Here is a 24,815-nt window from a genome sequence, read left to right on the forward strand (position 1 = left end):
AATGGAGGGGCGGCTGGAGAACCCGGCCGTGGAGCCGGGCGGGCAGCCCGAGACGGTGGAGCGGGAAGTGGTGGAGCAGCTGGAGAACCCGGCCGTGGAGCTGGGCTGCCAGCAGGAAGTGCTAGAGCAGCTGGAGAACCCGGGTGTGGGGCCGGGAGGGCAGCGAGAGATGGTGGAGCAGCTGGAGAACCTGGCCATGGAGCCGGGCGGGCAGCGGGAAGTGGCGGAGCAGGTAGAGAACCCGGCTATGGGGCCGGGTCGGGAGCGGGAGATGATGGAGCAGCTGGAGAATCCGGCTGTGGGGCCGGGCCGGCAGCGGGAAGTGGTGGAGCAGCTGGAGAGCCTGGCTTTGGAGCCAGGCAAGCAGCGAGAAGTGGAGCAGCGGGAGAACCCGGCCGTGGAGCCGGGCGGGCAGCTGGAGGAGGTGGAGCAGCGGGAGAACCCGGCCGTGGAGCCGGGCGGGCAGCTGGAGGAGGTGGAGCAGCGGGAGAACCCGGCCGTGCAGCCGGGCGGACAGCTGGAGGAGGTGGAGCAGCGGGAGAACCCGGCCGTGGAGCCGGGCGGACAGCTGGAGGAGGTGGAGCAGCTGGAGAACCCGGCCGTGGAGCCGGGCGGACAGCGGCAGGCCGACCGGGAGCTGGTGCAGAGCCCTGCGGAGGGCGCCGGGGAAGTCCAAGGCGCTGTGCCCCCGGCCGCGGGCCCGCGGCGCTCGCCGCCCGCCTGGCCCCGCGGTCCCGCGGCCGCCGTGCCCTCGTCGGACTCGGACAGGTGGGTCCAGCCCCGCCTCGCCCCGTGCTCCCCGAGGCCTCGGGCGGCGGCGCGGGCCGCTGGGGCTGTGGCTGAGCGCCAGAGAGCCCGGTGTGTCTCCCCCGTCTCGCTGTTTCACCCTCTGGAGCTTGCTCCTTCCCATCAAAGGTGTAATTTCCAGTTACATTTGTCTGGGAGCCTGTTAAATTAGGTCTCCAGATCAGTGCCTGTAAGGGTGTAGGGTGTAACGATGGCATGAGTTTGGTGGCTGCCGCCTGGAGAGCGTGGGGCGCCCGCCCCATTGGCTTGAGGTAGTCCTCAACAGAACGCACCTGCGGCTTTTGGGGCAGGACACCCGCAGTAGGACTGCTGAAAAACCTGAATGCAGGACTAAAGGTGGCGAGTCTGCACACCATACCATGTTGGCATCTCAGTGGAAAAGCTCATTCACGTTTATTTTTTATTTAATATGGTTCCATATTGTACTTGAGGCATCTCTACTTCGATGTTCAGTATAGTTGGTGAAAGGTTAAATGTGGGCTCTGTTGCAGTGTTAGAAGTCTGCACACTTCGGTTGTTGCAGTAAGTCTTGTGTTTTCTTATTTGGCTGGTACAGCAGGATGGCCATGTACTTCTTTTGACTAGAGAAGGCTAAAATAAAGTCTAAGAATCTTCTTTTAAAGATACCAAGCTTCATTAAGAGTTAATTGATTAAAGTTTGACTTCAGAAGTACTTTTGTTGGTTCAAAGTTTCCTTGAATATCATAAAGTGATAGTGAAATTCCTGACTTCAGGGGCTTCACCCATGTGTAGTGTTTTTTACTTTCAAAATCTCTTGTGCTGATAAACATTAAAGATGAAATTTTAATAACTACAACTTATCTGTTTTGCATATATCTCAGTCTTTGTTTTGTTTTTAACTTTCTTCACTGGTCGGTATCCTAGTCTGATTTTTTTGTCTTTCTGTTGTATTGATACTGTTCCAAGAAGTCCATATTTGACCTTTTCAAAAGGTTTATTTGGAGAGGTGCTCTTATTTCTTGTCATTACTATGAGCATTTGTTGTAATAAAGAAAGGAGCAATAGAAGGCCACCCACTTACTTGGGAATGAGACTGGTATTACAAGAATCTCGAAAGAAGTGTTTTTTTTTGGTTTTTTGGGTTTTTTTTTTTTCCTTCAGGTAAGAAAGGTTATTTTGCATAAGTTTGCTTATCTCATTGTATTTTCATGTGTTAAGTTCGTATTTCTTCAGTTACTAGGATCAATTGTTCCACATTTTTTTCTTCCACCAGCCCTTGAAGAACTTGGACCTTTGCTAAAACAAGCATGTTGACATGAATAAGGACTGGTTTCTTACTCTACTTGAAATATTGAGAGTCTAAGACAATAAATATCTCTTCACATGTGACAGTGAGAAATACTGAATTACTTTGTGAATATTTACCAGGAGATTTGGACAGGACATGAATTATGAAATGAATCCATTTTATTTACAAAAAATAGAATTTTCTCCCCTTGACTGCAAGATGCATTACTTGGAATAAGTATTTTCTTAACTTTCATTCAGCATTATGCTAATGTTGGGATTTTACAAGAACAGTGACTGTGAGAAGGCAGTATTGTAACTCCCATATTTTTTTTTTAATATAGTGATACAGATTCAGATAGTTCATCAGCTACACTCTTCTCTTCATCTTCATCAGCAGTATCTGATGAAGATGATCATCCAAATGAAAAGAATAACAGATCTTACTGTCTTAGGACAAAGGATGAGTTGCCTATTGATGTAAGTACAATGCAGTATTTTTTAAACCCTTTTCTACTAACCCAGCTAAAAATTTATATATTAAGTTAGTCCTCCTGTGTCAAGATGGGGATAGAATCAGAATAGTAAAAGAGAAACTCCAAGGCTGAACTAGACACAGTTTAGTGGGTAAAGCAAAAGCCACCCACACAAGCAAAGAGAACCCAGAAATTAATTTACCACTTTCCATGGACAGGCAGGTGTTCTGCCATCCCCAGGAAAGCTGGGCTTCATCATGTGTAACTGTTGCTTGGGCACACAAACAGCATCACTGGAAATGTCCCTCATTCTCCTTTTTCACCCAGCTTTGTATGCTGAGCATGATGTTACATGGTATAGAATGTTCCTTTGGTCTGTGCAGGTCACCTCTCCTGGCTGTGCCCCTCCCAAGTCCTTTTGCAGCTCCTCACTGGTGGGGTGGCATGGGAGGCAGAAAAAGCCCTGGCTGTGTGGAAGCCCTGCTCAGCAATAATGAAAACATCTCTATATTGTCAGCAATGTTTCCAGCACAGATCCAGAACACAACCCTGTAACAGCCACTGTGAAGAAAATTGGCTTTTCTGCAGTAAAACCCACCACAGTTAATAATATAAAAAATCGTGTTTTACAGGTATATGTATTAAGGAGTGTTAGTGGAACCATTTCAGAAATCTCTTGCTTTGAAACAAGGATTGGCAGATACTGTATATAATGTGGCAGAAGGTATTTTGAGATACAGGATCACAGTTTTATCTTCCTGCTTGTCTTTGGTGTTTCAGTTCTGTTATAAAAGTGACTCAGTTAAGTCTTAGCAGTGAACTAAGTAAATTTTGATCCTTATATGGGAAAACCCCTATTTGAATATTGTGTAGCACTCATTATTATATCTGAAGTTTGGTTTTTTGTGTTCTCTCTGATGTCTAGTACCAAATGCAGCTTTCAGCTAAAAATAATTCTTTGTATAAGTTGTTGTGATGTTTACATCTTTTATAGTGATCCAAGCCATGATGTAAATGGACAGACTCCATTTTGTAAATCAGATGATACACATCTGGTGCATTTTATGCTATATTGCTGTGTACATTTTTTATGCTATATTGCTATATTGCTGTGTACATTTTTCTTCTAGCATACATTGAGTGTTGTTGCAGGTGGTCTTATTTTTTGATTTCTGATTATTGTGTTGTACATGGCTTGTGAATGAAATGCCTGTCAATTGTTGGCTTTCTCCTGCTAAATAAAACTGGCTTCTGCCATAGTTGTGATGGAAATATATAGAGTAGTGTCTCTGTAGGAGAGATTTTCTCAAAAGTGGTGGTCCCCTAAGATGAGTTCATTTAGGATGATTCTGAAAGAGGCAAATCAAACTAGTTTTTTTAACAATAAATCTTAAAAATGCCAGGGGATTTTTCCAAACTGTCAAATTTCTGCAGTGACAAAGTGGTAAGTGCCTTTGTGTGATATTATATTGTAAACATTGACTTGATGTTTGCAGAAACTGCCTCCTGTTGAAGACTTATCAATAATTCTTCCAGATAATGTTGAACTGAAACTCTTTGGGACAGTTTCCAGCGTGATTGAGCAGCTAGGTAGGCAAGATATGTTTGCTGTGTTCTTAATTATTATAATTTCTGTATATCTCTGCATGAATTGTGTTCTTAGCTGGTCCTTCAAAGTGTCAGTCCTGCAGCATCCCATTTCTGGGGGTAGCAGGTTGCTGAATTGGAATTCTAACTAGCATTTGTGTTCAATTACCTTTTGTTTGGCTTATATGCATGTGTTTCTGTGTGACTTCCATGTTTAATTTTTTAATTCAAACACCTTTATTTCTGTTGTGTATTATGGCTTTTATATTGATACTGGCCACAGTTATTGTATTTAAGTGTTTTAAGAAAGTCTTCCAGTTGTAGTTGCTATTTTTGAATAATCCCTGAATATATAGGAGCTGTATAACTGAAAGCGCAGATACAATACAATGCAGTCCCAAGTGCTTGCTTGTTAATATATGAGGACAGGTAAAAGACTTGTTTATTCAACAGTGGAAGTTCATTTATTTATTTTTTTATATATTTATTCATTCCACTTCTGGTACCTTGAGCTGCCCGTTGTCAGCAGTCAGATGATGGTGTGACTAACATGATTTATAGGTGGAGGGTGAGCTTTAGATATTGAATGGATGTAAACTTAACCACAGGCATAGAGATTTAGGGATCTTTTTGGATCTGTGTGGGACCTCAGTATTTGATAAATGAAATCAAAATTTTGCTGAAGCTCATATTACTAAAATATTCACAGTATGTTTGTATTAAAGCTATTTCAAGTGTTTCATTCTGCTTGAACTGCATTTCAAGCAATTTGCTTATGCAAATTAGAAATTAAGTTCAATTTTGAAGTTACAGTATTTATGCTGAATGTAGTACAAAAGAAAGTAAGTAACTTTTGCTATTAATTTTTCTTTTAAAAAACTTAAGATAATACAGGCAAGTCCTCTATTTTATTGTGGTGAGGTTTAATTTCATTCATTTACAGGAAGCTAAAAGGAGGGTGTGGAAGGTAGTGATCTAGTTCTTTTCTACTTTGTCCTTTCTTGCGTATTGATAATAATGGGGACTTCAAGAATGTTGCTTTCAGCTAAAATGGTAGTTTGAAACCAAGTTTTAAAAACAAGTTGAATTATACTTGCTATTATTCTTACTTTTGGTTTAAAATGTGAAGGTATAAACAAAACTATTTTAAAGACTGCAGTTTTGAAAACCATCCTTAATTCTAATCCTTACTGGTGAGTATAATCTTTTCAAATACCAGTTTACTGGTAGGCGAATTCTTCACCTACCAGGCTGCATCCTACTTCATGTAATGTACATCTATAAAGTGTTGCATTAAATTTTTTGGTGAAAATTAGAAAACAAGCTCATAATCATAGTGAAATAAAACCATATAAATGGGATAAACTCCCAGGATATTTGGGATTATTTTCTTGCTTTTATTACCTTGCTTTATAACTTTTCTTTCTCCACATTTTAGTTTGTTTTCAGTTCTTCTGAAAACAGCCCTCAATTTCACTTGATTTGTGGTTATATTAGGGATGCCAGCTGATTGGGGATTTTTTTTTTATTTTTGAACTAAATTGATACCTCTGTATACCAAGTTTGTATCTAGTCTGAGGCGAGTTGATTCCTCATTTGGAAGCCACCAATATTATTCTGACATAAGTGAGTATTCTTTTTCTGTCCCTTTGATGTCCCTCAGAATTTCTTGCTGTTCTCTGTAGCAAACGTCCAAGTTCATCAGTTTGCAGTGAGTGATACTTCTAAGTGGATATTTCATCCTGTGAGGTAAATTTGAGGTTAAAACAGTGTAGGCTCATGCTTGCTGTGCGGTAGCTAAAAGCAAAATGACAGTATTTTCTATGAACTTCTGCTCAATGTATCAGAATTTAACAAAACTTGTGCTGTATCTTGCGTCAAGGTACTTAAAGAGAAGAGAAAAATTCACTGTGTGGGTTGGGACCTGGAGAGTAAACAGCTTTGGATATGAGAAACTTTCCCTGTGCTTTGGGCCCTGCAGGAGTAGAAGCTGATAATTCAGGATGGTTTGGGGTAGGGGAAGCTGTAAGTCAGGCTGGAGGTGGTAGTGTTTCTCCTAAGTTTCATTGGACTGGTGCGTTGTATCTTTTCCTCAGCCTGCTGCATGCTGGGAGCTGCATGTGGTGAATCAAGTTGAGAACATTATCTGAGGTTTTGGTGTTGTTTTTGTGTAGGGTTTTTTTGTGTTGATGTTTGGGGGATTTTGTCTGCTTTTTTTTTGCTAAGGTATTTTTCTCATGAGGTTTGAACAACACATAAGGTTACATACACTGTATATTTTATCTTAAAGGTAGGCACAAGAGAAATTGATTTCACAAATTCTCTTGAAATTCAGTGAACTGTTAAGCCTGTGGAATTGTCATTTCCTTGTTTGGCACGTTAAGTTTTTTGCTGATTGCGTTAGTAGCAGTAGCTTTTAGGTTGGTGACATGTTGATTGCTGAAAGTCCTTTTATGTAAGTTTAGCAGTGATGATCTTGAGCTTTTATTTGAGCCTGAGTGATGCTGTATACTTGAGTGACTTTATTTGCTGATGGACAGTCATTGAGAAAGCTTAATTGAGCATTGTGTTGTTTTTCAGGTAGAGAAGTTCAATCATCATTAGGCCCAAATGTACTACGAGACTTCTATGGCATTAAATTGCAGAATGTCTAACAGATGGGGTATATGCATATATAAACACCATCAGTTGCTACTGTGACTGAACTGCCAGACAGTTTTGTGTTCTGGTATGATTCTTAGGACTCTTTCTCTCTTTACCCCAGAGAACAATAATTCTGTAACCAATATTAGCATTACCACTCATGTATAATTGAGAGGGGGTGTGTGATTCTAAGTACTTTTACACATGTGCAAGAATATTTGGTTGCAGCTCTACAAACTTAAGTAGACAAGTAGTGGTGTGGTTTGTTAAGTTTTACCACAATAAACTACATGCTGTTAAAACATAAAGTTCTAATTAATTTTTTTATTTCCATTTTAGTAATAATTGAATCACTGAGAGGCCTACCTCCAGTAAATGAGGAAAGCATAATTTTTAAAGAAGATCGGCAAGCAGTAGGAAAGGTGGGTGTAAAATAAAAACTTGTTATTCCAATATAAAATTGGAAATATTCTTTAGTGTTCTAGAAAGTAGAGTTGCAGGCTATTAAATGAAAGATAATACTTCCTTAATATATAGTTTTTCTTAGTGCCTTTGACTTTTGCTATATTCATCTGTTTATTTAATCCCAAGAATTCCTAACTTGAAATTAATTGCATCCTTGCAGAACTACAGTATGTGGTGAGTTTCCAGTGTTTGTTGAGAGTGCTTGTGGAGAGGAAGAGATTGTTTTCAGATGTATGATGTCTTGGAATAACAGGCTGTGTGCTCTTTTACTGCCAGATAGGGGCAGTGGTTAGAGTGAAGTTCTATGAAAAATGAGCAATGTTGTCTTCTATGCTCTACTGTTCTGATTTAAGGCTAGTGAAGAATGTTTGCTGAGAGGGTTGTACTGAATTTTCTGTAGAAGGAAAGCCATCATCCACAATGCGTACTACTGAAATATCTTTAAATCCTAGATGTGAGTGGAACAAACTTAGCCTGAATTTTGCAGATGCTCTGTCAAACATGGCAGAATTCTCTGCTCTCCATGGAATTGGGGAACAAGCAGTAATTGTTGTAAAGGCATCTTGTTAAGATGAACTTGGAGGAAAAAGTGATCAGGAGATTGTCCCAAGCATTATGAGACTTGAAAGCATAACAGACACAAAAAACAGAGGTTTGACAAAAGAAAGAATTACTATGGATGTGAGAACTTAAATGTTCCATGTAATAAAAAACAGTAGTTGCGGAAATACACTTGAACAAAATTTGGTAATGAAACTAAAGTGTGAAAGGAAGTTTTATTTGATGCTGCATTTAGAAAATAATTTGGACTTCTTAAATATCATTGTCTACAATGAAATTAGCTACTACTAATCTACTTGTAGTTTACTTAAACATTTTAATTTTATTTCTTTCAGATATTTGAGATATTTGGTCCTGTTTCACATCCTTTTTATGTGATAAGATTTAACAACTCTGAGCATATCAAAGAGAAAGGTGTTAATGTGCAAGATAGCATGTATTTTGCTCCATCAGTAGAGGACTTCACCCAATATATATTTGCAGAAAAACTAAAACAGTGAGTCTGATTTCTGTTGTAATCTGGTTATAATGTTTTTTTTTTTTATATAGGTAAAAATGTTGGATTAAAGTTGAGTCTTCAGTGAGAAACTGTAGAACTAAGCTTAACACTTTATATTTCCATGAGATGTTCTCGACTATGTTGTGATAACAAGACTGTGCTATTTTGCCTTTGAGAACAATGAAGAGTAGCTGTAAACTGCAAGCATTTAAAGTGCTGTAATTACTAAAGTTTAGCGTATTCTACTTAATATACTAAGCTTGCTTTCTTTTTATGCTGCTGTTAACTAAAATACCACAACCAGAAAAGTTCACTGATACTTCCTCCATACCCTCTGACACACATATTCATGAGTTTAAAGAAGTTTCTCAAGCTGAACTTTCCAGATTTTGTTGTTCTTTAGATTCTGGTATAGTTTCAGAACTGATATTAAACTTGTTTGCATTCTGAACAAGTTTGTATTAATTTACTATTTTATTTCATATTATAAAGCTGGAATTGAAATGTAATTATCAATAAATCTATTTCACAATTGGAGGATAGCAATTCTAGATAAAAATTACCCTCTAAATTTGCAAGAGAGGAGGGATTTCAGTGACAATGTAGTATGATGTTCAGATGCTTAGCAGTGTTTATGTATCCCAGTCTGACTGAGGAAAGTAGCATGCATAACTAGGACTTGATGCCATTTAGAGGAAAGTGTACTCAAATATACAGACTAAGAAATACAACATGATAAATGACAGCTAGATATTAATGTTCTAATTATTGATGAGCAATCATCTGAAATAACTGTAGGTTAGACATCTTTTGTCATACAAGTTTCTGTTTATTAGGATTAGTTCTCAGGGGTTGGCTAATTGTCTGCATTCATTACAGCTGTGCCAGTATCCATACTGAACAGTTCTTTTCTTTAGTCAGACCTGCAGGAGTATTTTTTTTAACTTCTTCATTTCTGTGCAAGCAATAAGCATATTTTCTTCCCTTCAGTGAGGACCAAAATAGATCACTTTCTTGCTCTGATGCTTGTTTGTTTTTCTGCAGCATTTTGATGCCAGCTGGTCTTTGATGTGCGTTATTAAACTTTGTTGCTTAGCGCAGTAAAGTGCACAGACTTTAATCATCTGCTTGCTGCGTCAATAACTGTGTGCTGTACTCAGCATCTGAGATGGGAGACTTGTGTTTTACTTTGTTTCATGCTTTGGAAAGTACTACCAATTTTTCATTTGGTAGTACTTCACTGTCATAGGTGGTAAAAACCTGAAACCTGGGTAAGATACGTGAGACTTCCATGGCTTCCAGTGCAGCTGAACAGCGCTTCAGACATTGTTTCTTGTCTTGATTAGGATGAGTGGTATGACTTAAGTTAGAGTACACTAAAACAATAAGTTTTAAGTTAGAGTACACTAAAACAATATCTTAAGTTTGTGTGCAGCATTTGGTGCTTTTGAGTGAAGCTGCTTTTTCATGAAATAGGCTTTATTAAAAATGGATGAAGAATTTCTGGTTTTTGAATTATGCTGTAATGCTATGAAGACACTTCAATACTGTAAGAATGTGACATGAATAGTAGAAAAGTCAAGCTTTGGTCAGTGGTACACTGGAAGATTTTTGCACCTTAGTAGGTAGCAAATTTGATAAGCAATAATTTTTATTTTCTGCTTTTTCTTAGTTTGACTGTGTACTGACCAGATTGTGGAGTACTACAGGCTTAAAATTTAAAAACTGGTTTTCAAAACTGTGATGGTTCTTTGAAAAGGAAGGGAATCAAGATTAAGATCTGAAAGAAACACCGAGTTTGAATTTTTTTCTGAAATCTGAAATGCAATCTGCTTGCATTGTACACAGTTACAGTGCTGTGAATAAGCCTTACACTTTATAGAAAAATAAGTGAAAGTGTAGTGTAAAACATTTTGAATGCAAAATAATTTGTTGCTAAAGATGTGTGTTGTATTGCCTGAAACCCAGTTCTAAAAAAGCTCATGTATTTTCATGATTTCTCTGAATTGCCTTTGTTAGACTTCAAGGTCTTACAGTATGTAACTTCACAAGTCAAAAGAATTACTATATTATTCTTTGCAGAAGATCTTAAATACTTCAGAGCATGGAAAGCAGTTTTTGTTTGCTGAAATGGGGAAGGCTGCTTTAGGACAGTGAGATAAACTGCCTGACCTTGAATTGTGTATAGTTTGTAGTCAGTGATGTTACATATTGCTGAATGACTGTAGGTCTTGGCAGTTCTTTTGAGCTCTGGTATTTCTGGCAGGCATGTGTGCTCCAAAATAACAAGATGAAAGGAAGAAACAGTGCAGTTCGTAATAATAAAATAAGTTTTCTGCAGCTGAGAAATAAATTTTATAGAGTCCTTATGTTCTGCCCTGTAATGTTTTCTTCTAATTGAATTTAAATATGTCTTCCTTACCTTTCTTTTTACTCTTAATCTCAAAAGGACATGTAGAGGTTGAATTTCAGTTTTATAGTTAGGAATTGAGGCATGATGTACCTCCAGATGACTTGCCAGTGCTCTCTGTGACTAAGCACCTCTGAAGTGCAGGCTGTAGTTATGTAGTTTTTTGTAGTTACTACTACTTGATTCTTGTTGAATTGATGAATACATAAAAAACTTCTGGTTGTTAGAGCAATGACTGAAGGCATTTCACATTGAACACATAAATGTTTTTAACTGTGTAGTTCCATTTTGGAGGTAAGAATTTTCAGTATTGCATTGTTTTCCACAGTTTTTCTGCATAGCTAAAGATTGTACCTTGACATATCAGACCAAAACCCATACAATTTGAGAGCAGTATGGAAAAAACCTTCAACAGACTACTGACAATGTAATTTAAATATGTTTCACAAGTTCTTTGCTAATAAAAAAATTACTTGATCTTTAGTGAAGGACTTTGTAGTGGATTAAATAAATTAGACTAATCCAAATTTATTTTGGTGCTTGTCAGGCAAGACAATTGAGTTTTTGCTTCTTGAAATGCCTTTTGCCTTGCAAAGTTATGTTTACAACAAAACAAATGGTGAAACCTAGTTATCTAGCTAACACTGTCATAATAAGATTGTAAGCCAAGCACTGAGGGTCTTTTGGTTCTGAATTTACTTTGCTGTAGTTACACTGAAAGCCTGTGTCCTATTGAATGAGTTTGTATGTCCTACTGAATGAGTAGGTTCATTATAACTGAAGATATGTCGCTATAGGACACAAGAAAGCACAACACGAGCCACTGTGATGGCAAAGTAAAAAAAAAGAAGGTTTATTTTCTGACTCCAACTTTTATACTTTTCCAAAGGTGACAGTGGATTGGAGAGTGAATGGGCCACCTCTCCAAAGACATTGGACAAACCACCAGTACATCAACTTCCTCCACCCCCACAAAGGAATGCAAAACAATATGTTGTTTATAGAAAATGTGTGGGAAAGTTTTCTAACAAAATGTAAACTCAGAAGGCTTTAGAAAATCTTAAGAATCAGGGGACAGATACATGTTCTGAAACCAGAAGAAGACAAATGCTTCTGATTGTAGTCAACAGTTAGCATAAGAAAGTTGCAGTGAACTACCTTAGTTCAGGTTCAAAGCAATTAGGGTTCAAAAGGATTTGTTTAGAGAATATTGACCAAAACTTAGTGTTAGGAAATGTGATTGAGATGTTCAGTATTCACTTGAAGTGGGAAGATTTTTCAAGAGTAGTGAAGCCCTGAGTTGGCCTATACGTTACTGTTTGCTTATAAAGAATATTAACAGCGAAGTAACTCTTTGAAAAGAGGAAGCTCTTGTTCTAGGAGACCTGATACCTTATAGAAAGTGCTACCCTTCCTTTATCTGGATTGTCTAATTTGCATTTTGTGTTTGTTTCTTTTCTTCCAGGGAAAAAGGTTCAGATGCATCTTGGAAGAATGACCAAGAACCACCACCTGAAGTAACTACATAGAGGGGTTTTTTGTTTATTGGTTTTGATTACACAAGTCATATATGAAAGCAGTTCTGTACAGAGCAAGTAATTAGCAAGCTTAACTTTTTATGGAGACAAGACTTGAACGTACCTCTTCATTGAAAGAAAGAATCATGCTTTTCTTGGAGAGGACACATAGTGAGTGTAGAGAGTACTACCTGTCTCTCTACTGGCTTTTTGCAGTTGACAGAATGTGTGAATTCAGTTCCTCTGTCAAACATATTTGACTACCTGAATGTTTAACTCTAGAGTATCAGTGCTTTTATCTTCCCAAATAATTTTGCTTTTGCTAGGAAACTTTTGTCCCTGTTATTCTACACTGCAGCTTTGTCTTCAGTTGGCCGCAATCAATTGTTTGTCATCAAAGGCTTACTAGTGCTCTGCAAACTTACTACTTGGACAATTAAGCTGTCTGCTGTTCAGAATTAACTTGACATCTCTGTTGCATTCTTTGAATGGCTTTTTAGTAAGCTTTCCCTACAGTTTGTTGTTGTAAAACAATAGTTCCATGAGAGGTGACAGGGTTCTTCCATAAAAAAGCTGTCATACAAGGTCATGTTGAATTAGGAGCTCCCTGTGGCCACTGATATAATTTGCTATAGGATCTGTAAGTAGTTCTTCAGTGACTTTCTGTCAGTAGTCCTTAAAGCCACTCTAGCTATACATTTGGAGAGTATTCAATAAGAATTACAAGCCTGGTAGTTTTATTGAGGTGCTTCCATGAGATTTGTTTTACATCACAACAGTTGAATCACTTTTCCTTGCAATTTCTACTTTAAACATATACAAAGTAGCTGAAATTCCTAGAAGCCTTGTGTCTACTACAGTACTCTAAAGACATCTGTCTGCTTGTTTTGAATCTTCTAAATGCTTGCCTTTTTAACATAATTCTATGCTATATGCTTCTCACTCTATAATTTAATAGGAAAGGTGTGTTTTGTGGGGTTTGGGTTTTTTTTTTTTGGCAGGACATAGTGGTATTTATTTGTTTTTTTTTTTTTTGTTTTTTTCTCCAGTGTTCTAATTGATTTTTAGGGTGGAATGGGATAGACTATTAGAGCTGAAAGGAACCTACAGCAGTCAGGGCTGACAAGTTCAGGGCTGATGCTGAAGCATAAGCTGAAGTGTGTTGTGAAAAACATTGTCCAAATGCCTCTTAAATACTGACAGGCTCAGGGTGTCAGCCACCTCTTTAAGAAGTCTCTTGTACTGTTTGACCACCTTCTCAGTAAAGAATTACTTCATTATTTCAAGTCTGAACCTCCCTGGTACAGCTTTGGACCTTCTAACTCATCCTATTACTGCATACCAGGTAGAAGAGATCAGCACCTCTCTCTTCCCTTCCTCAGGAAGCTGTAGAGAGCAATGAGGTTGCCTCTCGTCCTCCTTTCCACAAAATGAGGCAAGTCAGGGTCCTTAGCTGCTCTTCACAGGACATGCCTTCCAGTGCTGTCATCAGCTTTGTTTCCCTCCTCTGGATGCTACCAAGGACTTTGACATTCTTGATGTGTGGGGCCCAGAATTGCAGACTGCCACTCAGGGTGAGGCACCCCAAGGCTGAATGCCGTGGGTCAGTCACCTCTGTTGGTTGTCTGTGCTGTGTTGATGCACCCCAGAATGGGGTTTTGTCCTCTGGGTTCCAGAGGGCAAAACTGACCCACACTACTGACCCACACTGAGCTGCTGCTGACCAGCACCCCCAGATCCCTCTTGGTAGGGCTACTCTCCAGCCACTCCTCTGCCAGTTTAGGCTTGAGCCAGGTGTTACTTCATCCTAGGTGTGCAGCATTTGAACTCATTAGACTTCATCCCATTAATCATTGCTTGGAGCCTCAATTTATCTAGATCCTTCTGCAAGGCCTCCTGTATATGGCAGTTTGGTATCAGCAAACTTGCTCATGGTGCTTGCTTCTAAATGCTGCATCCAGATCACTGATAAATAGATTGAACATAACTGGCCCTGGAGCTGAGCCCTGAGGAACTCTGCCCTTCAGGCCGTTCTTCATTCATTGCACCATGAACCTGCTCATCCACTGTTAGACAACTTGTCCAGAAGGATGCTGTTAGGGACAGTATTAAATTTTTCATTCACAGTCCTTATCCCAGGATGATTGTTCTGTCTTGAAGGAGAGATACTGTGACATGATCTTTTCTGTGCTCAAAGATAGTTCCTGTAATGATGTATCAGTCTGTCAACTTTTTCCATGGTAGTGAGTGAGGATGATGCATTTTGAAATACTTTTTGTATTGAAGTTTGTGCTTCCTGTAAATGAAACAGAGCTATGTGGTGCTGATTTTTCTCAAATAATGCTTGTCTGTCAGTTCTGGCTGTAAATTGCCTTTTTTAAATACATAATCTCACAGAGAATCATAATCTGAGAATTAGAAGTGTTGTATAAGAATTGGCCTGTAGATATGTTATCCATAGAGCTTTGAAAGACTGTACTTAGGGACTTCTGGTTAGTCTTAACTTGCTTTCATTTAGCAGTTTTCTCGTGGTCATGATCCCAAATGGGCTAATTTTGAGCTCTTCTGTTTTCCAGTCATGTTTTAAAAGCTGTTCAGCAGATGAGCTTGTAAATATGTAATTTGAGTTTGCAGGAACCCATGAAATTTTATTGGCCAAGTACAGTCAGTCAAAACTGCAGAGATTCATTGCCTTTTCCAAAGTTTGTTTTTTTTCTTAAAGACTTTTCTTAATTTAAATTTGCTGTACCTCACTATAGGAAGGAACAAAGGAAGCTTGAAAAAAGTCAGTGATGACAAGGGTGGGCACTCTTCTGTGTGATCTGTCTGTGTGCTCTGTTTTGGAAAAAAAACCACATCTAACATCTTGTAATCCTCAATTAGAGTAATCTTTGGTTAGTTCTAGCAGGTAGAGTTTATACCATGCTATCCCAAGCTGTGACAGTTCATGAGCTGATAGTAGCTTTTGCTGTGAAGGTAATAGCTGTTGATAGCTAAAAAAATAGCTGTTTGCAGATCAAATTTTATGCTACTGATGCTTGAAATTGTGTCTTAGGGGCAGACCCTTTTAGAGTCCTCAGATTGCAGCTGATTTCTGGCCATCCTCTATAGTAAACTGTGTGCAAATGTTGGAGTCACTATTTTTTGTGATAGTGTGAGGCTTCATTTTGTGAATATTAAATTAATTCATGGTAGACTTTTCTTACTTGCTACTTTCAGTTCTATGGTAACCATTCCTTTTTGGCAGGCTCTTAACTAGCCCAGCTTATCTGTAGAGTCACTAACACAATCTCTCCTAGCTTTGTCTTTGGGGTCAGAGGATGACAAAGTGTAATCTGTATGCTGCAAGGCTAGCAGCAGCAGGTAACTGCAGTTTTTCTGTGGGGTAACATTCTATGGGATGTTACATGGAAATTAAGTAGCAGTAAAAGGTACCTACTGCTGGTCATTATTTCTGCTCTACTGGAGTATGGTGAACTGGAGTTCTTAGAAAAAGCAGGAGTTAGTGAGAGATTTCACTTCGTGGCATACATCATCTTGCTGTAGTTCTTACTGCCTTCTTTGAATATGTCATCCAGTTATGTAGTAGAAGAAATAGTTGTATTCAGAATTAACTTTATTGAGGCTTTTAAAGCACTGCTTTGGTGCAGTGTTTTTGAGATCCATGCTCTGTGTATGTGATAAATAGAAGTAAGCAGCATAGCCCCTACTTTCAGAATTAGGAACGTTGGGTAGGAACAAATCCTCACCCCTTTTAAGTAATAAGAGTCAGATATTTTTCAGGGAACTAATTAATGCTGACAGATTTCTTCCCTGACCCTGATAACTTATCCACACTCATGTAAGTTAGGATTCAAAAGGTAGCAAAATCTTGTGTAATGAGAAGAAAATGTTGCAAGGATATCGAATTTGTTGTAAATGACAGCATTTCTCAAAGCTGAAAATTTATTTGGAATAACATTGCTATTGCAAATTCAAAGGAAGTGTTATTACGTATACTGCAGAAAATTGCAGTCTAGTGACAATTTTAGAGTAGAGATATTTTTAATTTAGTTGTAATTATGAATTATGTATTAGTTGCCAAGTTAATTTTTATTTATTTAAAAAAATCACTTTTTAATTCCCTTTATCTGCAGTTACTCTTTGAAAGCTTTTTCTTGGCAGCTCTTTTTCAGCCAGCTCCTTTTCTTTTCTTAGTAACATCTAGGCAATCAAATATTTGTGTTCAGCACTGGAATGTTGCTCTTTTCAGGAAAATTAGAAAGGATAACTGAGTCATGCATCAATTGTGTTATGATAAATTTTTGGAATGTTAACTTATTTCTTGAGCTGAGAAGCCAACTGAATTTTTTTTTTTTTAACCAGGTTTTGGATTTCAGTGATGATGAACAAGAAAGAGAGGCAAAACAGAAGAAAAAGAAGCCTCAAAGTCAAGGAAGGAAGAAAGTCAGATTAGAAACACTTCCATCAAGTGAGTGAATGCTGTGTGAATGTTTTTGTCTGTTAATCTAAGTTTGGAATGCTCATTTATAACTATCTTAGTGATTGAGTTTTTCTGCAGCTAATAGTAATTCTGTACTTTTTAAACTTAAGTTTGAGTTTATGGCTACATTCCGTGTATTATTTTAGAAGAAAAATTAAGTTTTATTCTGATGAATGGAAGCCCTGTGGAAGGGAGGTTGTATAGCAGCAGAGCAATTGTCAGGGCAAAGTCAGAGGTTCTTAGAACAGTGTTGGTGAGGATTCTGAACAGATGCCACCACTTGGATGGAGTTCAGCTAAAGCCTTTGAGTGCTCAGAGAAGACAGAAGAAGGCCATGTGCAATTTTTGGAAATCCACTTCTTTGCAGTCAAAATAGGAGATACAGGTCTTAGGTGGAGAACTTACTCCTCTGTCTAAAAGGAAGCTCTTCCTCACCTATGACATACAGGTACTCTTCTAAATTACTCTTAATTTTGTTGAGAACTTTTCTGTTTACCTAATGCAGCCATTAGATGAACAAAGCTGTGTAATATGAATAGCCTTCTTTACTCTCCTTTCTCCTGTATGTTCCAGGTGCATGCTTGCAGCTGTGCTCTGTTTACCATAACCAAATTTTCTCTTCTGTCATGCCTCTCTACTGACAAAACTTTGATTTTTGATTGGCATTTTGGTTGAATAATTAATATTGCATTCCTGTTTTTCTGTTCTCACTGGTCTGCTTTGGGTACATGCTTTTTATACCTCTCCCTTTAAATATGACTCTCATCCTTTACCCTTTTTCTACTGCTTACTTATCAGATTGCTTCAGCTATCTGCAGTGTGGTGCTTCCCCCATTGAATTTCTCAGACTCCTGTGAGTTTGCTGCTCTTCCTTTGTAAAGCTAATATGCATTTGCCCTGCTGAAACCCTTTTCTCTTGATCTGGGAGATCAGTTGCTGTCTTTTAATACTTTTTGTGCAGTACAATCCTCTTGTATCAATCAAGAAAGCCACAGTCTTTCTTGGACTGGCTTTTGCCCTATGGTTTTGACAGGTTTTTTTTTCCCTTAAAAGATGGATCTGAATTTTGCTGCACTTTCTCTTCATTACTGACAATTATTTTTAATGTTAATCTAGCATATGTGTGTTTTCCACCACATCCTTGTTCTGCCAGTTTACTGCAGACCTGCCTTTGCCTAGGGCTTGCTGAAGCTGTTACTGGATGTTACTGTTACTATGGCTGTTCCATAACTGAGAACACAACAGGAGGAACTGCTGCACTCTGTTAAGGGAGATAGGTTTTGATTTCCTGTGGGTTTTTTGTAAATAATATGGCACAGATTGAAATTGTGTGCAATTTGTTTTGGCTGTGGAATTCAGCAGCAACTATATGTCACAAATTGAAGCACAAAGTTAGTCTCAGGTGAAGACTTATGTGAGTGTACTAAAATTGTCTCTTGTTACAGTATTTGATGAAAGAACAAAAATACTTCAAGTACATTACTTCAGTGCTTCCAAGAGGCTTGCTTGTACCAAAGGAATCTTAACTCCTAATCCCCCATGAAAATGAGTAGAAATTCTGACATGCAACTACCTTTACAGACTTAAAAACATTTTAACCTTTGAAAAGCTCTGTAGTCTAGTGCCAAGGATGAGGTTCACACAGGTTTTTAAATTTCAGTGTTATATTCCTGAATACCTTATTGCTCCCAGCCATAAAATCCTTCTGAGGATTTAAGATCTGCAGCTTTTTAAATATCTTAACAGCTCTTCAGAGCATTTTTAGTATTTCAGTGCTTTTCATTTTGTAGTCCTAATCCTATTAAAGTTTCTATGATATTTATATAAAGGGGAAGTATATTTGTTGTGAACATTAAATATATGCCTAGAGCTGTAGAGGGAAGAATTTGTCTTAGAAAGGTGAATGCTGAAAGCTGATTGGATAGAGGTACAGACAGTCCTTCTTCAGATAGAGTAAGTTAGTTTTATTAATGTGAGCTTGAATAATTTCTTGTGTCCTGTGTCTATGCTGTAATACCAAATTGGGACTGAAAGCTGGATTGCCCTTCAGTGTAATGCAGTGTTGATTTATCTTCAGTTTCAAAATGTGTTGTTTTAAAAGCTTCCAAAATACTTGGCATTTGTGTTCCTGAGATTCATTTATACAAATGTAATGTCTGGAGGGAAAGAAGATTAAATTTCTTCTTTAAAGACTGAATTTGTGACTCTCAGGATCATCCTTTTTATATTACTCCAATCAATCAAGATTAGTTACTAAACAGTAGATTTGCTGGCATTATTTTATTCTTCATGTATTAGTTGCCAGTATTATTTGTTGATAAGATACAAATTTCATTGACTTCAGCTTGAAAGATTTGTGAAGACTAAACTTGACTTTTCCAAAACAATATTACAGCTGTGTGTGTGTGGGGGGGTTCTTATATTTGTTATTCTTTAGGTGAGAATAAAGAACTTCATCACTCAGTGCAACAGCCTGCTTCAAATTACTCAAGGGGATACCGTGGCAGAGGCTTCTCCAGGGATCTATATCCTCCTCCATCAGGCCCTCGAGGGTTTTGCAGACCGCAAGTAAGACCACCACAGCTGTACTTTTCAGACTGGAGAACACACCAGGAACCACCAGTGTTTCCACCACCTCACAGAAGAGAAAATCCAATGATACAACAGTATGCCTTTCCTCCTCCAGAGTTTGGCTATGTCAGTAATTGGCATCAGTTCCAACCTCCGCCTTCAAATACGAATGTGATGTGGACAGGCCCAAACATGTACAATTTATCCTACTCATTTCTGCCACCGCCACCACCACCACCTCCTCCAGACAGCCATCCTCCTCAGTTCAAGCCTTAATGAGATTCCATATGGGTCCATGTAGAACACTGCAGGTTACAGGGAGAAAGAACAGCCTGCCAGGACTGCATTCCGTTATTTTGGAGATGCTTTCTTTTACTGCAGTGGTGGAACAAATGCAGAGTTTTGCGCTTCGTGGGACATCTGTAGGAAATTATTTCTTTCTGTGTATGTTTTCTGTTTCCAAAAAGAAATCTATATGATAAAAGTAACTGAATACTGAATAATAGTTTATTTTTATAATGTCTTCTACTTTAAGATGATAAATAAAGCTTTTTGAAGATTGGTATATAGTGGTGGAAATGTATTTTGTAATAAATATAAGAGTTTATATAACTACTTTTAAGTAGCAATGAGGGTATTTCACATAGACAATATTGGAATATTTTTAGAATTATGTATTGCTATACTAAAACATTTTTCTCAATTTCTGCAAATTTTGAAACCTACATGGGAACTGATAATCGACATCTAAATTTTGAGCTAGGTTTTTCACTATATATATAAGGTATAAACCACTGTCTAGCTTTCAATACTTCACTAATTTCATATTGACTAAAAGACTACATGTGGATGGTTCTTTTTTTAAAATACCTGGAGTAGCTAGATCTGAATTTAGACCAGTGGCTGGCTTGCTGTGTCACATTTGGTGTTCTGCAATGGTTGTAGAAGATCAACCTGTTCATAAGATGTTTTGCATTTAATTTAGGATCTAAAACCAGCATAATTTCTCAAACTTGGATGTAGCTTCTCTAGTTCCTAGGGCAGAGATGCTCATAAATATCTACTAGAATTTGTGGTCAGTCTTTCTAGGAAGAAGTCATTAGGTCTGTTGGAGAGAAAGCCATTTCAGAACTCCCTTGTTTAGATGCTTAAGTGCAGATGGCACTAGATTGCTGTTTGATTACAGTCTAAACTGTCCCCTGAAATTATGAGGTTCATCAGTTCTCCCAGCTTTTTCCGGGAGCGGGGTGAAGTTACCACCAAGGATCACTTGGAAGAACTTCTCCCTGTCCAAAGAGCCAGTCCCACAATTGCACTTCCCTAGTCTTTGTGGAAGTGACTCTGCCTGACAAGGAGGGAGGACCTCATACTGCATCAATATTTTATAAACAGGAGGGAAAAGTACTTGTGGGACCAACAAGGATTATTTTTCAACTGAAAAGTCATTACTAGTGATGATGTTTGAATCTTTACCAATACAGTCACCTTGAACTGATAAAAGTGTGCGGTATGTATTTCTATACTCAAACTTATTTTGACCTTACTACTTTAATAAACATTTAAAGTCTTAAGTAAGCTGTGCTGGTGTTGCTTAGACTTTAATTCCTAATAGCTTGAAGAATGAAGCAAAATTTTAATGCAGAGAGGAAGGGACTGCCTTGTCCAAGATGGTGGGACTTAGAACTAGAATTTAATTTCAGACTTGAAAGTTTGCTATAATATATTTAAGTAATGATATTCTTTGATATATCTAGAACTACTGTTTCATAATTTTGTACAACTGAGGAGGTTATATAGATGTTGGTTTATGGCAAGCAGGAACTCTACAGTGGCAGCAAATAATTGCAGAAGAGCAGTATGTTCATGTTTAATTCAGTTCCTGGAGATTATATTTTTGTATTAAAAGGAATGTCCAGTTCTAGTTTGTTGTAAATGTTTATGTTTCGGGGAAAGGTAGGAGAAGCTGTATTTCTGGCTATCTAAGCAGCAACCCAGATATGACTTGGGATGCCAATGGCTTGCTCTATATCCCTGGCACAGACATCATCAGCCTTGGCATCCAAAGGGGCAGTTGAAGAATTAACACCAGGAACAGGAGTGAGGTACTAGGAAGTAATTAACGGTCTTAATTATTACTGCTATTGCAACTGGTGTTCTTTTTATGTATAGTAATGTTCACTATTTTCTGCAATAATTGGGTCTGGACTAATAATTCTTTGATAAGGCTGTTAAGATTTCTCTTAAATGATGTGTTCTCCTTCCCCATAATAATATTTTTGCATGTAGCGAAGGCCAGTATAAAGGTGGGTTACAGAATATAGTTTGACAGAAATGTGTTGCAATCTAAGGTGTTTTACAAATTCTTGTTTGTTAACTGTAATACTGTTTTATGTGCTCTTGCCTGATTGCTAGACTTTGGCCTATGATTGGTCAAATGTATGTATTTTGTAGTAGAGAAAGTAGAGGAAATAAGAATATTTTCTAGTACTTGAAAATCTCTCTATTTCTGTCTCCTATTGTCCTCACATTGGGCCTGGAAAGCTGCAATAGAGCTTTGTCACGTACGTAATATTTTTAGTTATTCCCCTTTTTAGGGGAATTTCTTCGTGGACTGCTTTCCAGAGAAAGCTTAAGGCATGGGATGTATGGGAGAGGCTTGAGAAAATGAGAGGCTTAGGGGAAGATTTGCTGTGATTTTTCAAAGGGTTGAGGTTTACAAATAAAAGTATTAATGCAGTAAACTATTGGTTTGTATAAATTACTGTGATGTGATAACATGGGAAATGGAAATGGTAACTGCACATTTGACAATCCTATTTCCTCTTAAATTTATGAACAAAAAGCGGTACTTTGGTCTTTAATTTAGACAAGAGCAACAGGAAGGGGATAAATTCATCTTGGAGGTGAACAGCAAAAGGACAAACAGGTTTCCTAAGGAAAAACTATGACAAGGGAAGCAGGGAAGAGCATGCTGCCATAGATTGCTTGGAGATATGGTGGAATCTCCAGTCTTTGAGGGATTCAGAATTTGACTTTGGCCTGTGGGATGTAATGTCCAAGTCAGTTGAGGGTGGACCAGGTGGTCTATGAAATCTGTCTAAGCCCAAACTATTTTCATTACTGTCATTGTTCTGGAGTTTGGTTTTCTCACCAGAGATTTTTTTTTGTCTAGATGCTAAGAGACATGAACAGTCTCCCCTGAAGCTGGTTTTTGGGAAGCTAGCTTTTCATTTATGCTATTGTATTCTTTCATTGTACCTCAGATTTTTATAAACAAAATAGCCATGTTCTAAAAGTTGGACTTGCTGCAGAAAATAATGAATGCTTCCATTTCACTGGATCTAAGAGGAATGGAATTGTTCCTGTAGTAATTGTTTGGAAACCAATGCTAATGAGAGTCTTAGTTGCTGTCTTTTTTCCCTTAGGAGGTAAAGTAAAGCATTTTGTGTTGTACAATTTATTTTGAGAACATTATCAAGGAATAACTACCTGGAAATTTTTTTTTAAATGCAACCACAAAAAAAAAACCCCTGAGAATTATTTTGAACAAATGTTCTCTAAAGTAGGGATTTTTGTCTTAGATAAGACCTTTTTAGTAATGCAAGGCAGTCATGCCAGGATGCATATTAATGACACGCAGATGAAAATAAGAAGTAAGCAGTTTCTTTGTAGGTTATATTTAGATGTTTCCAGGTTCCATTTTCTATTTCTTTGCAATTCCAAGGTATAGTCAGTTATTCTTGCCTAGTGACTTCAGTGATGCACATAATCTGATTTAAAGGATTGATGAATCTGTACAAAACAGTTGGTAATAAATTTGTTACAGTGCCAATGATGACAAGGCTTTTACAGAACAGTTTACCTGTCAAGGCAAATGCATAATCTGAAAAGCATGAATAATTACCTTTCTTTATCTCCATCACTGTGCGGTAGCCTTTACTTGCCATAAATTAAATCTGTTGGGACTATGGAAGAAAAATGTTCATTTTCCTGTGAATCTGATGTTCTGTATTTTTTAGGCAATGTTTTGCAAAAATGCTTTATTAGGATTTGCTGTTTGACTGCTGAGGGTTGAAATGGATGGAAATTAGGAATCACAGAATGGTTTGGATTGGAAGGGGTCGTAAAAGACCATGTGGGTCCAAGCCTTCTGCAGTGGGTGGGGACACCTTCCAATAGATGAGAACACCATCCAGTCTGGCCTTGCCTATGCACAATGCTTGCTGTTTATTAGCAGAAAGCCAGTTATACAGAGGGACTGGAGTGTCATACCAGCTTTGAACTTGGACACAGACTCCTCTCTGACTCTTCTATGCCCACCTGGGTACTTGCAAGTACATGGGCAGAAAACAACTTGCTCTGCAAAATACTGAATCTACTATGGGATCAATTAGAGGTAGGAAGTGTCTTAAATTTGCTTATATCAAGTTTCAAAGACTATTGTTTGCATTTAAGCAGGAAGATTTCATTCTCTTGAGTTTCCTTTTGTGAGAAGTAGGAAACAAAAATGTAGAAACTTCTTAATCATCAGAATGAAACTGGTGCTTGATACCAGAATTAGTTGTTATGAAGGTCTGTCTTTTGGAGGAAGTGGTACAGCTAATATTTTCTTTAAAGACAAGAAGAATGCTACCTATATCCATTTAATACTATTTACTCAATTTTAAATATGTACATTAGTTGGTCTCATGTTTTGTGAGAATTGCATGCGTATGAAACCAGTGAAAAAAACAAAGTATTTTCTTCAACGTAGACCCAGGAAAAGAGTATATTTTTTGACATTCCAGTTGATTGCTTTATGTGAATGTTTAACCTCAGGGAGGCTTTCAGTTTGCAATTGAAAATTATACTTAGACTGTAAAGAGTTCTTAAACCTGTCTACTGGATCTCAATTGCACCTTTCCCAGGCTGTCCTGTGTAACAGTATGGTCCTTTATATACAAACAAACATTTATTAAATGACATTTTTATGAGCACTTTTCACAGAAATCATGGTCTCTGTTTACTTTCTTAGTTATACTGTTCACTGTGATGTGTTTAATTCAGAGTTTTACATTTTTTCATGATACTCTGCAGTCTCTGCAGCTTGGCTTTGCCACATAATGATGCACTTGAACTTTGGTCTTGGTCAATGCTTTCTGCAGTGAAGAGGACAGAGAGGTATATTTTTTTCTACTTTTTTTGGCACTCTACAACACTCATCTCTGCCACTTTTATATCCAAAAGAGGTACAGTACCACGTGCATTGATGCTCTGCTTTTGTTGACTGCCTGTTTGGTTTTCCTCTTGCAATGGATCCCATATATACACATTATACTCTCTTCATGGTGTACCTCATTTTTGCTCTCAGTACCATTGTGATCCTGAAATTACTTGGACATTAACAATTTCCATCCCTCCAGCATAAGATGATGAAGTGACGATGGAGTTTGAGATGAAAACAATAATTGTTCCCTAGAGAAAAGTACAGCCTTGGGTAAGTTATGTAGGTCATTATGGTCCTTTGGGAGCAGAGAATCCTGTTTGCTGTTTCACTTTGCAATTCCAG

At 38.0% G+C, this 24,815-nt stretch overlaps 1 protein-coding gene across 1 annotated transcript; it reads left to right on the plus strand.

Moving 5' to 3' along the window:
- Position 1: 1 nt before the first annotated feature.
- On the plus strand, positions 2–24,243 carry NAF1 (nuclear assembly factor 1 ribonucleoprotein). The gene is made up of 8 exons (XM_077782595.1): positions 2–768; positions 2,400–2,535; positions 4,028–4,121; positions 7,101–7,183; positions 8,123–8,283; positions 12,162–12,213; positions 16,579–16,684; positions 19,134–24,243. The coding sequence occupies exons 1-8, from the start codon at positions 2–4 to the stop codon at positions 19,541–19,543; spliced, it is 1,809 nt and encodes a 602-aa protein (XP_077638721.1). The 3' UTR covers positions 19,544–24,243.
- The last annotated feature ends 572 nt before the right edge of the window (positions 24,244–24,815 follow it).

The sequence above is a fragment of the Lonchura striata genome, chromosome 4, assembly GCF_046129695.1.
Source record: "Lonchura striata isolate bLonStr1 chromosome 4, bLonStr1.mat, whole genome shotgun sequence".
NCBI classification, from domain to species: domain Eukaryota; kingdom Metazoa; phylum Chordata; class Aves; order Passeriformes; family Estrildidae; genus Lonchura; species Lonchura striata.